The sequence below is a fragment of the Odocoileus virginianus genome, chromosome 11, assembly GCF_023699985.2.
Source record: "Odocoileus virginianus isolate 20LAN1187 ecotype Illinois chromosome 11, Ovbor_1.2, whole genome shotgun sequence".
NCBI classification, from domain to species: domain Eukaryota; kingdom Metazoa; phylum Chordata; class Mammalia; order Artiodactyla; family Cervidae; genus Odocoileus; species Odocoileus virginianus.
The window spans coordinates 13,246,058-13,259,565 of record NC_069684.1 but is presented as its reverse complement, the minus strand read 5'-3'; the positions used below and the strand labels follow the sequence as shown (position 1 = coordinate 13,259,565).

The 13,508-nt window shown below is 36.9% G+C and overlaps 1 protein-coding gene across 1 annotated transcript in view; it reads left to right on the top strand.

Annotated features, from left to right (window-relative positions):
* Window positions 1–13,508, top strand: part of HMCN1 (hemicentin 1) — a 514,767-nt gene that overhangs the window by 276,509 nt on the left and 224,750 nt on the right. The window contains exons 23-28 of the mRNA XM_070473938.1: window positions 3,433–3,560; window positions 5,654–5,926; window positions 6,922–7,017; window positions 9,915–10,109; window positions 11,448–11,578; window positions 11,744–11,891. Coding sequence (XP_070330039.1) covers window positions 3,433–3,560; window positions 5,654–5,926; window positions 6,922–7,017; window positions 9,915–10,109; window positions 11,448–11,578; window positions 11,744–11,891 — 971 coding nt within the window. The remainder of the gene's footprint in view (window positions 1–3,432; window positions 3,561–5,653; window positions 5,927–6,921; window positions 7,018–9,914; window positions 10,110–11,447; window positions 11,579–11,743; window positions 11,892–13,508) is intronic.

Below are 13,508 nucleotides of genomic sequence, written 5' to 3'. Positions count from 1 at the left end.
ATATTTCATTGTATGTACGTACCACATCTTCTTTATCCATTCCTCTGTCGGTGGACATTTAGGTTGGTTCCATATCCTGACTATTGTAAATGGTGCTACAGTGAACAATGGGGTGCATGTATCTTTTTGAACTGTGGTTTTCTCTGAGTGTCTGCCCAGGAGAGAGATTGCTGGGTCATATGGTAATTCCATTTTCAGTTTTTTGAGGAACCTCCATGCTATTCTCCATAGTGGCTGTACCAATTTACATTTCCAGTAACAGTGTAGGAGGGTTCACTTTTCTCCAGACTTTCTCCATCATTTATTGTTTGTAGATTTTTTTCATGATGGCCGTTCTGACCAGAGTGATGTGATACCTCATTGTAATTTTGATTTGCATTTCTCTAATAACTGGGAATGTTAAGCATCTTTTCATGTGTTTTTTGGCCATTTGTATGTCATCTTTGGAGAAATAGCCATTAGATCTTCCCCTCAGAATGGGAGAAAATATTTTCAAACAAAACAACTGACAAGGATTAATCTCCAAAGTATACAAACAGCTCATGCAGCTCAGTATAAAAAAAACAACCCAATTGAGAAGCCCAATTTTTAAATTTGAGATAATTTATATTATAGTGAGCCTACAGGAAACATGTAAACCTTCTAAATCATTCTTTAAGAACAGAAATGCTAAAACTGAGCTTTGACATAACTTTGCACTGGTACATTCTACAAGGTAGTTACGGAAATGGTTTGGATGTAGATTTGTATGTAGATTCTTGTTAGCACAAAGTGCGTATTATCTATAAAATTGCATTATTCCCAGAGAAGCAATAAAACACAATAGGTCCTCTAATATCAAGGTTTTGACTTTCATTAGGTAGTTTTGTACAAATCTTCTTGATTGAACTAAAGCCCTTAAACAAACAAAGGTCCACCGGAAAAGCATTTGATAGGCTAAGAGTCATGGAAAATAGAATAACCAGAGACTTTCAGAGCACAGCTTTTGTTGCCATGCAGGTGTGAGTTTAAATTTACCTCCACTACATAAAGCTTCTCTGAAACTTTGGCAGTTTTTCAGTGAGTCTCTTTGAACCTCGGACTTTTTGTTTATAGAATGAGGATAATTCCTGAAAGGATGATATAATGTACATTCCATATTTCTCCTCTTGTTCTCAAAGAACGGTATCAATTACTGTTTTAACTCAGTATCATGCCGGAAGTTACCGGCAGAATAAGAACTATAATCTCTAGCTTTCGTCTCTTGGACTTGTTGATTTGTATAGTTTTGAAGCTATAAATTCATGCCACTCTACTTTCCCTGCCACTGTTGAGGGAAAAAAGTAAACAGTGAAGAACTACTTTATTATTTCTTTGAAAAAAAAAAAAAACTTGCCTTGAAATTTTTGAATAGCAGAAATACCTTATTTCAGATAATGTTGAAGTTTCATTTTTCCGCTTCTCAGTCAGTCTCTTTCTCTCTTCTCAGGGCAAACAGTGCCACAGACTTGATGCGTAGCCTATACATACATCCTTAGATAGTATAGAATATTTTCTCTGCTTTTAATTTTGTTTCATGTACTTGTTTTCAGTTTACCATTGTAGCATGTTGTCTATTATTCTGCTGCTTGCTTTATTGAGTCAACTTTTATCCATTTTTATACATGTAGATTCAATTTATTCATTTTCATTGCCATAAACATATTCTATGTTTTATTTATACAAATTTCTCTATGCTCGGTTTATTTTGTGTTTCTACATTTTATTCTTTTTTTTTCCCCCTTGGCTTTAGAAACAAAACTTTTCAGGGAATATCTTTTTATGTCTCTCTTTATATGCATATGCATGAGTTTCGTTGAGACTTGTACCTAAAACCACAATTTCTAATTTGGATGAATTCCTGTTTTGAGCTTTGTAGAGATTGCCTAACTGCCTTCTGAAGGGGCACTCCTGATTTACCTCCCACCAGCAGAATATAGATGTACCTGTTGCCACATTATCAACAATGCATGGTGTTGACTGACTTAAAATTTTTTGCCATTCATATAGGTGTGAAATAGTATCTTGCAGCTATCTTACTTTTCACATGGCTGAATTCCGGTGAGCCTGGAATGCTTTCTCTTGTTTGTTGGCCATTTGTGTTGTCTGTGAATTGTATCTTTAACCCTGCTCCAGGGTTCTGGTGACTTATTTCTCTTTTTATAATTGAATGTAGAAATTTGGGTTTTGTTCTTAATAACAATCTGTCTCTTGTATGTGTTGAAAATATCTCAGAATACTCCTTGCCTTTCAAGTTAATTTATATATGATGTCTAGTTCCATCCCTGGGTCGGGAGGATCCCCTGGAGGAGGAAATGACAACCCTCTCCAGTATTCTTGCCTGGAGAATCCCATGGACTCAGGAGCCTGATGAGCTACAGTCCATGGGGTTGCTAAGAGTTGGACATGACTGAGCATGCTAACATTCACATACTGGTTGTACAGAATTTAAAAATTTGCGTGTAGCTCAAAAGTGTTTATTTTTCATATTTGTACCTTAGTAGATCATAAATAAAACTGCAGTGTTTTATTGCAGTATTTTAAATTTGTTTTCACATTTTGGATGTTAATACTTCCGAATTTTTATTTTGTGTATAACACTAATTTGTGCTCTAATTTTATTTTTTTTCCCATGTGGAGAGCCGCTTACCCGACACTATTTTTGAATAGTCAGTCCTTTCCTGACTTTCTGTAATATCACCTCTGATATTACATATTACATGTTGAGTTCTCATATATGCTTCAGTCTTTTGGTGGGGATGAGGGGGTTTCCATCTTTAACTGTTTATCCATTTGTCATTCTCTGGGCCAACAGCACACTTTATTTGTCTTCACTTATAAGAAATCCTGATAGTAGGTAGGTCTATTTGCCCCCCCTCCAAAGCTATTTTAATAAAGTATACATAGTAACATTTTATGTGTAGATCTGGTTTACGTAAGTACATAAAAGGAGTGTGTGTGTGTGTGTGTGTGTGTGTATTCTCAATATATATTTGAGAACTGCATATGTACCTTCTTTTGTTTCTATTTTAGCACTTAAAAATTTTAAATGAAGCATTGGAGAAAAACTATAATATGTTTGAAGTATCTTCAAAGTTTATTAAAACATATTTGCTTTGTAAAGTTATAACTTAATAAAGCAAAGAGGTGTACAGTTATGTGACAGCATCACACCCTTAGGTTAAATTTAAATGTGAAAGCAAATTAATTTGGTATTTGTGAGAACATCATACAGAATACGCAAGATAATTATGAAAATTCCTGACTTTTAAGGTGCATAGAAATGACGTTATAGATTGGAGAATGGTTTCAAGAACTGTTTGCAGAGTCATCATTTCGTAGTGAATTGCAGTTGCTTAGGGGATATTTAAATTCTCATACTTTATGGTCTGCCCTGTGGCTTCCTTCTCTTAGACACACGTTCCTCCCTTCTGGTTCAATGAAGATCACTGAGACCCGTGTTTCAGATAGTGGGATGTATCTTTGCGTCGCCACAAATATTGCCGGGAATGTGACTCAGTCCGTTAAATTAAACGTCCATGGTGAGTTTTGAAGTGAAAGTATATGCTATCTGTGGACTAGCCACCAGGAAACCTATTGTCCCAGTTTCTCTGATAGTTATCCTCAAATTGTATACTGAGTAATTATACAAAAATTTTTTAATCTGAGACTCACAACTTTCATTTACTTTGAAAATGTTATCTCCTATCCGTAAACAACTTTCCCCTTTTTCTTCAGGTGACCAGTATTAAAATTTTGGATCTCAGTTTTACTAGATGTCCATCCACAGGTCATTTATAAGTATTGTTGATACACCGTAAAAAAAGAAATATGTTTAGGAACTTCCCTGGTGGTCTAGTGGCTAAGAAACCCCAACTAATGCACAGGACATGGGTTCAGTCCCTTTTCGGGGAATAAGATTCCATCTGCTGCAGGGCAGTTGAGACCCCTGCTCTAGAGCCCATGCTCTGCAACTAGAGAAAGCCCGCATGCTGCAACGAAGACCCAGGGTAGCCAAAATAAAAAATAAATAAGTAAAAATAAGTAGTTCATTCTAATGCTAAAGCATACTTAAAAAAAAAAAAAGAAATGCGTTTAGGCTGATGGGGTTTTTGTGGAAGCAAATGCAAATGGTCAAGGAAGTGTTGAATAGCATTTAAATGGTCAGTTTCAATGTTTATAGAGCTCAACCACTGAAAACATTCTGCTCCTGGGGTTCTTTAACTACTTTAAAATTTTCTAGGTAGTCTACTTTCTTCCCCCAATTTGCCATAGTCTAATTACTCATTCATTCAACGTATGCTTAGTGAGCACATATTCTATGCCATGCATTCAAATAAGAGAAGAAATTTTCTCACATAGTCGTGACCTGATTTCACTCTCAGGTCAATCACTACACTAGTGTCCTTTTGACTGTGGGATATAAAATCCTCTGAGAGTTCTGTCATTCACTAGTTCTAGGGCATTAGGTAAAACCTACCCTCTTTATCTTTAATTTTTTTTTTTTTCATAAAATGATGATAATAATACAGGCAAATCTTGGAGGTATTATGGATTTGGTTCCAGTGCATCTCAGTAAAATGAATACAGCAATCAAGTGAGTCACACAGATTTTTTTGGTGTCCCAGTGCCTATAAAAATTATGTTTACACTATACTATAGTCCACTAAGTGTGCAATAATAGCCTTATGGCTTTAAAAACAATGTACATGCATTGAGCATAATACATACAATATTAATTTGAAAAATATCTTATTGCTAAAAATGCTAAACATCATTTAACAATGTAGGGTTGCCATAAAACTTCCATATGTAAAAATTGTATTTTCTGTAAAGTGCAATAAAGCAAAGCACAGTAAAAATAAAATGCAGTATGCCTGTATACTATCAACTTAAAAGATTGCTGCAAATGAAACCTTTAGAATATCTTGGTTAAATATTAAGTTTTAACAAAATGACAGAGGAATCGGGTTTTTCAGGGATGTAAAGTACATAAGTTCTAATCATATCCTTAGGAATCAATTTGATTTTATAGTTCACAATGCATGTATGTGGAACCTAACACTACTTTTGATAAATTGTCTCATTTACATTTCTGAAGGAAGTGAATAAAGGGAAATAATAGAAGTTTTATCTTGACTTTCCTCTCTGAAATAAGTGAAAGCTATTATGAGAAATAGTTCTTACAGTCTGGTTAAATCTTCCACAAAGAGAACAGAAGCAAAGAGTCCATGGAGAGAAAAACTTTTTGTTTTACTCTATTACAGAAATCAACTGGATTGCCATTTTAGAGGCCTTTAAGCCTTACGTTATTTATGTAAGAAATCTGACATCCTTAATTGCTTAGTATTCCTCGAATTTGGAATGAGAAGTTTAAATTCATTCTTTCCCATAATCCTTGCAGTGCATTGGTACTAAAGAGGTTATTTTGCCTGGATTAGCAAGGAAACAGGCCTCACACAGTATACTGAATCGCCCTCGATCACACAGCTAGTAAGTGGCCTGAGCCTGGGTCCCCATCCTGAGATGATTCTACTTTCCCATGCTGCGTCTTGGTGAGGAGGTCTCATTTAAAGTGAAAAAAGGAAGGAAGTTTTTAAAAATTGGATTATTAATACTCAGTCATTGTTTCCAGTGCCTCCAAAGATACAGCGTGGCCCTAAAGTTATGAAAGTCCAAGTCGGTCAAAGAGTGGACATTCCATGCAGTGCTCAAGGGACACCTCTTCCTGTTATCACCTGGTCTAAAGGTGGAAGCGCTGTGCTGGTTGATGGCTTGCAGCATATTGCTCTTCCAGATGGGACATTAAGCATCAAACAAGCGGTGCTCTCAGATGCTGGCGTATATACATGTGTCGCTACTAACATAGCAGGCAGTGATGAAACAGAGATAACACTACATGTTCAAGGTGATGTGGGTCCTAGGAAAATATATGTATGGTGGGGTGGGGAGTGGGGGAAAACCCTGGAGTCTACGCAGAAGGTATAGGCTTGCTTGGTCTTGGATCACTTTCAGAAGACTTCTTTCTAGCTTTTGACTCTCCAGTTATCTTTGAAAGGAAAATGATTCCAGAAATGAAATGAAACTATATGTTAGTAAATTGTTTACCTTTGAAAATGGAGTTGCCGTGGATGATGCAGATAGTGGAAACAATCCTAGATAAGTACCCCACACACTGTTTTTGGTTTGGAAGAAATTGTGGGCACAGTTGATTGGAGTAGGATTTAGCTTATAGTAGTAAGGTGCACTCAGGATTAATCCCTAGAAAGTCGAGGTCCACTGTTCCCTCTAATGATGGCCTTATATTGAGGGTTTAAAGATTAATCTTTGGGGAATTCCCTACTGCTCCAGTGATTGGGCTCCACGTTTCCACTGTAGGGGCATGAGTTCGCTCCCTAGTTGGGAAACTAAGATCCCACATGCCACACGGTGCACCCCTCCCCCACCAAATTGATTAATCTTTATTCCTTTAAGCAACAAGTGTTTATCAAGTTCCTGCCAGGTTACTGTTGTGATCTGGGCAGTGAGGAGAAGATTCTGACAGAGGAAAAACACCTGCTCTCATGACTGGTTCTATAAGTAGGCAGAAAGCAAGCAGGCAAATAAATAAGAAATAACAGATTGTGAGACGTGTTTTGTAGAAATTTAAAATAGGGTGATGCTCCCAGCAGTTGGCTACTGTAGATTGAATTTTCATGAGGACTTCTCTGAGGTGGTGATAAGTGTAGTGAAATCTTGTTGACTAGAAGGAGTCGGGCATGTCCAATCCGGAGGAAAGGCATTCCTATCAGGGAGACTACCAGTGCAAAGGCGGGAAAAGAGAAGCAGGTGTCATACGTAGCCTCAGAAGAATTCAGTATTGCCCAAGGAAAGCCTGTGATAATGCATTTATTTTTCTAATAGAACCACCTATTCTGGAAGACCTAGAGCCTCCATATAACACTCCATTCCAAGAAAGAGTGGCCAACCAACGCATTGCATTTCCTTGTCCTGCAAAAGGTGTGTACTACTCAGTCACGTGGCCTTGGCATAATATTGTATTGTTCTAGAATTCTGTATTGATCCCCAGGCATCATTAAATTCTGTTTGTCAGTCCTTGTTATAACATATGTGCAAAATGGAAATTAACACTTCTTTCAAATAAAAGCTCTTTAAATTAGGTATTCTTCCCTCCAGGTGTTTTATTTCCTTCACTGGAAATACCTTCTGTTCTTTCAGACTTGCCTAATCTGATATGTTTTCCAGTTCGTTCACGCTTGTTCCTGTTGCTTAGTTCATTTTATTTATGACAAAATTTCTGTTTATAATGTGACAGCGCTATTCAAAATATTGCATATTTATCTCAGTGGTATAAATTAGGACCATCCCCTTGTTACTCTTCTTTTCTAAAAACTCCTTTCTAGATTTATCCTCTACTGGTAATTCTGGAGCCAGGTAGTAACTTGGCTCTCTGATGCTTGTCCAAACTCCTCCTTTCCCTGAATTTCTGAGCTTTCTATCCCATCATGTTTCCTGGCAGGAGATGGTTATTCTTCCTCCTCCAAAGCCTATAAAAAAGGTCACTATCGCCTTACCCTGGATGCCCAATAGGTGGCCCAAAATATTCTCTCTTTCACATAATGTTCATATGCAGTGACTCAAATGAGCCTGTACTAATTCTGGCAAAAACCAAGCAGTATCCTTTCCATCATCTGCTGGAGGAATCCATGCTCCCACACGAGCCTCTTAGTCGTTGTTCCTGGAGACAGTGGAAGTTGAAGGACATTACAGCTCTCTGTTTCTCCAACATGTTTTTGCATCTCTTAACAAGATCTGTCATCAATGATTATTTTCTACCAGCATTCAAAAAAAGATAACTCTAATAAGCTCTTCAGATATGTAAAGAGTTGTCAGTAACTATTCCTAGGGTCAATGATGGCTTCCCTGGTGGCTCAGGGGTAAAGGTTCTGCCTGCAATGCAGGAGACATGGATTCAATCCCTGGGTTGGGAAGATCCCCTGGAGAAGGAAATGGCAATGCTCTCCAGTATTCTTGCCTGGAGAATCCCCATGGACAGAGAGCCTGCCAGACTATAGACCATGGGGTCTCAAGAGTCGGACACAACTTAGCAACTAAACCACCACCACCATTCCTAGGGTTAGTGGGGTGGTAGGTGAGACCTGGAGAAGAATCCTTGAGAAAGGTAGGTTCAAATAAGTTCTGTGGGTGCTCACGACCAAGGGAGCCCTGCCAGTGGTACTGCTGCTTAGTACGCTCTGCTGAATCCCTGGCTTACAAGCTGACTTGAATGTCCCTTTTCCATTTTGATATACTACCTCTTCCTAGTTTCCTATTTCACCTGCCATAGAACTCTTCTGTTAATTTAAAATTGTTGTGTTCAGTCGCTCAGTCATGTCCGACTCTTTGTGACCCCATGGACTGCAGCATGCCCAGGCTTCCCTGTCCTTCACCATTTCCTGGAGCTTGCTCAAACTCATGTCCATTGAGTCGGTGATGCCATCCAACCATCTCATCATCTGTCATCCCCTTCTAGCTTAGTGCTTTTTCATCATCTTTGCCATGAATTTAATCTTAACCATGGTTGTTTTACCATTGAGAAAGTAAAGATAATACAAGTTGTTTCTTATGCTTGTTTAATTTGGTTTTTCATTTGTTAGCTTAACAAATATTAGTTGAGAAGTTTGAGAAGTCCGTAAAGGAATAAGTAGGATGTAAGGAAATGATTATAACCCCCAAAAGGGGGATATAAAAATCCTTGGCAACATGTGCAATTGTAGTCCATCAGTTTTATACTTTCTTCTTTACCAGTCAGCATCTTACAGTGAGGTCAGTGAAATATGCCACTATTTTTGTTTTATTTTTTTCCCATAAATATAGTTGTTTTTATAATTCAGTCATTAATAATCAGTCATTTTTATAATAGTGTGACTCAATTTGAGTTTAATCTTAATGATACATCCTGTGTATTCCTGCCATTTGTGTACTTGTCTTTGATATATGACCATTCTCTGTTCTTTGATGTTTTTATTATGCTTTAAGGTTATTAGCCATGTCTCATACCATATATTGATTTTACTTAATGTGCTTTATTTCTTGTATAAGTTAAGTAAAATGTGAAAGGACTTAGAATAGTGCCTGGCACCTTCTTTGCTGTATAAATAGATTCACATTATAGAGTTAGCGTTCGTCTATTTTCATTGTGTCCTTTTGGCTCCATGATGCATGTTAAGATGGTTTTTATCACTTTTATTCATATAACTTCCATTCACTCTGTTGGCCATAAATAAATCCAGGAAAGCCGTTCTGCTCACTGCTTTCTCAACTTTATTTTCAGTATAAAAACTCAAGAATCAATCTTTGCCCTCTCTTGAACAGAATGGGATCCTCAGAAGATGTGTGAAGAGTAGATGTTCCTCATCTCTGCTCTATCAGGACTGTTTAAAATGTGAATGATGAAGCATCATTTCTGTACATCATTTGCTTCCTCTTTGTGTTTGCATAATCTTCACCTTCTGTTCCTCTGAGAGTATCTTATTTTTGCTCTTCCTTTATTATCAGCCCAAAGCTCTGCCTATTTCTAGTCTATTTAACTAAAATAGCTTTTTCCCTCATTAATACCATGGTTTCACTCAAGAAAGTGTTTTGCTTACTATCATCTGAATGTCTTGTGAAAAACGACTTTGATCAAATTCTACACTGGAGACCTTAGATCTTTTAAAACCGATCAGGAAATAGAGAAATGACATACCATAGTCTTCAAAATTCCATATTTTGAAAGTACATACGGATACATAGTATAATCATGAGATATCTTATTTCTCCTCAAGATAGTTGATATTTAATAGTGATTTCTAATTTTGTTGTAAAATATCACAAAGCTTTAATTTCTTTCTTAGGTACCCCCAAACCAACCATCAAATGGTTGCGGAATGGTAGAGAGCTGACAGGCCGAGAGCCTGGTATTTCTATATTAGAAGATGGCACGTTGTTGGTTATTGCTTCTGTTACACCATATGACAATGGGGAGTATATTTGTGTGGCAGTCAATGAGGCTGGAACCACAGAAAGAAGATATAACCTCAAGGTCCATGGTAAATACAGATAAAATCATATAACTGAATATGTAACATGGTCAAATTCCTATGTTTTTCTTTCAGTGTAGTATCATTTAATATTTACATAAAAATACATGTTATCAATTTTAAAAGTAGTAGTCTAACTTCATTTATTCATTTGACTTAAAATTTCATTTAATTTTGTATTGTGATTTTGCGTCATTGAAAATTCAAATGGTAGAAAAAAATACAAAGTCAAAAGTCTCCTGGCCCTGAGCTAAGCAATCTACTTTATCCTCCCTATGGGCAAGGAAAGTTGTTAGTGGGGTATGTGTGTGTGTGTGTATCTTCCCAGAGATAATTTCTGCAAAAATGAAGAAATATGAATATATATTTCATCCTCTTTTTTTACATATAAAAAGAATTTATAGTAGACCATTTTATCCATTACTCCATACCTTGTTGTATCGTTGAATACTCTTAGAAATTATTCAATATTCCTAACTCTTATTTATGCCTAACTAGGATCATACTGTACCATGACTTAGCTTTCTATGATAATAATGATGAACATTTAGTTAGGTGCCACTTGTGTGCTATTTTAAGTAATGCTTCAGTGAAAATCGTGTACATATGGCACTTTGCATGAGTATATGCACTTAAAAATTTAATGGATATTGGCTTCCATAAATACTGGGCAATATTCATTCTTATCAGCAAAGTAGTCCCACATAACTTGAGACGAGCAGTTTGCATTTTGAGTGGTATGTGAAATAAATAGTTTCTCCCTTAAATTTATCCTTAATACATAACTGAATTATTTTTTCATTTTTAATTTTTCATTTTCAGTTTTAATTCATAACTGAATAATTAAAGTAAAAATTTAGTGAGTTACTTATAAATATATTGTCAAGACTCTTCATTTCATAATAAAAGCTTTGCTTAAGTATGACCAACCTTTTCTAGCTACCAAATACCTCAGATTTGCTTTCCAAAGTCCTTTGTAAAGAAACTATATGTAATATTTATTTTGAACTAACTACATGTCTCATGCATCCCACCTGGACTGGCGATCTGTTTCACACTTGATAATATACATGTTTCGATGCTGTTCTCTCAGGTCATTCCACCCTCGCCTTCTCCCATAGAGTCCAAAAGTCTGTTCTATATATCTGTGTGCTGGTGCACTGGGATGACCCAGAGGGATGGGATGGGGAGGGAGGTGGGAGGGGGGTTCAGGATGGGGAACACATGTAAATCCATGGCTGATTCATGTCAATGTATGGCAAAAACCACTACAATATTGTAATCAGCCTCCAACTAATAAAAATAAATGGAAAAAAAAACCTCACTACAGTTCCTCACTTTTTGCAGTTCCTCCAGTAATTAAAGATAAAGAACAAGTAACAAATGTGTCCGTGTTGGTCAACCAGCCAACCAGTCTCTTTTGTGAAGCTGAAGGTGCTCCATCTCCCATCATTATGTGGTATAAAGATGATGTTCAGGTAAATGGAGACATCCAAATATGTGTACATCTTTGCCTCTGTCTCTGAAATTAATCATTCAGATGTGACTGTCTTATTAATAGCAATATAAAAATTTTGCTTCAAATTTTACTTAGACATTTTTATTAGGATTGGAAATAACATTGACCTTTTTGGCCTTAAAAGGTGACTGAGAGCAGCAGTATTCAGATTGTAAACAATGGGAAGATATTAAAGCTCTTCAGAGCCTCTCCAGAGGATGCAGGAAGATATTCCTGTAAAGCAATTAATGTTGCAGGCACTTCTCAAAAGCATTTTAACATTGATGTGCTAGGTAAGGAAAATATTCTCAAAAACTACAATTCAGATGTGTTTTATATAGCATAGCACTGACTGTGTTAAAGAACTAAAGAGATGAAAATTTGATAGAAACAGCATTCATTTTACTCTTACTATTTTTGTCTTTAATATTGGTTAATCAGAACTGTATGATATAGAAAGTTTGTAGATATTTGTTATTAATCATATGGTGATGTTTTGGGTACATGGTACTGTCTTATACATAAAATACTAAATTACTGCTCTTGTCAGTTTCTCTATCGAGGTGGTCAGGGAATTCTTTGGGAGGCAACTATAGAGGATAAGAAAGAAAGTGAAGTCGCTCAGTCATGTCCGACTCTGCGACCCCATGGGTTGTTTCTCCATCCATGGGATTTTCCAGGCAAGAGTACTGGAGTGGATTGTCATTTCCTTCTCCAGGGGACCTTCCCGACCCAGGCGTTGAACCCAGGTCTCCCGCATTGTCGGCAGACGCTTTTACCGTCTGAGCCACCGGGGAAGTCACAATGCATAGTAAAATTCAGTCATTTGCTGACCTGTCCTGAAGCTCCTGGGTTGTACTTGAAGTGATGATAAATTAACAAATTCACCCTCCTCTGAATTATGAATAATTTCTGTAACTAAATTACCTCAGCCCTACTTCTAATTAAGTGGGGAGAATTCTGAGAACAGGCTGAAACTGTAATAAATTGGTGTTTAAAATATTTAAAATGTTTGAATCCTAATCATAAATTAGAATTTTCATAAGTTTAGCTTGTGAAATTATTTTTGCTGATTAAAGTTCACTTTGTGATAACTTGACTTCCTTCCTTTTCAATAGTTTGGTCATCAAAGGACATATGATTTGTAAGTCTGGAGTGGAAATGACATCTGGGAACGATCCTGTGTTAAAGTGATCATTCATAAACTGCTATAACATAAAAATTCTGTCTCATAAAGTGTTGTCAAAGCCTGAAGTACTTTGCATCCTCTACCAAAATTACCATTATTATCTATAAGTATCGGCTATAAAAAGAAAGCAATCTTTCTGTCATCAGTCTCATTGGCATTATTTCTCGTGGTACTCATTACTCTCATGACTTTTACTGCTGTCTGTGTGCTGATGACTTCCACATTTTTATCTCCAACTCAGACTTCTCTGAGCTCTCAGGCTGTATGTCTAATCTCCTCCCCAGCATCTTGGGTTGTTTTAGCTCATTATCTTTAGCTCAATATCCTAGTTACATAGAGAACAGAAAGGTCTCAGTAAATGTCTGTTCTGGCCACCTTCAGTGACCCACATTGTAGTGACCATCACCTCCATACTACCACTTGCTTCAGCTACGCTGATTCTGGCAGATTCTTCCTAACTCCCTCTTCCCAACTCTGTGAATTTGTCTACATCCTGTGAAGTGTGCTTCTTAATCCCATGTTAATTATAAACTGAATTAACATAATAGCCTCCTAACAAGTCTACTCCATCCACTCTTTGCTACTGGAATCTGATCTTCGTTTGGAAGCCAGCATGGTCTTAAAACAAATTTGATCACCACCCGCCCCTCCTGGCATATGATACCTTTCAGTGGCTGATCATTCCCTGGTGCCTCAGATGGTAAAACAATCCTCCTGCAGT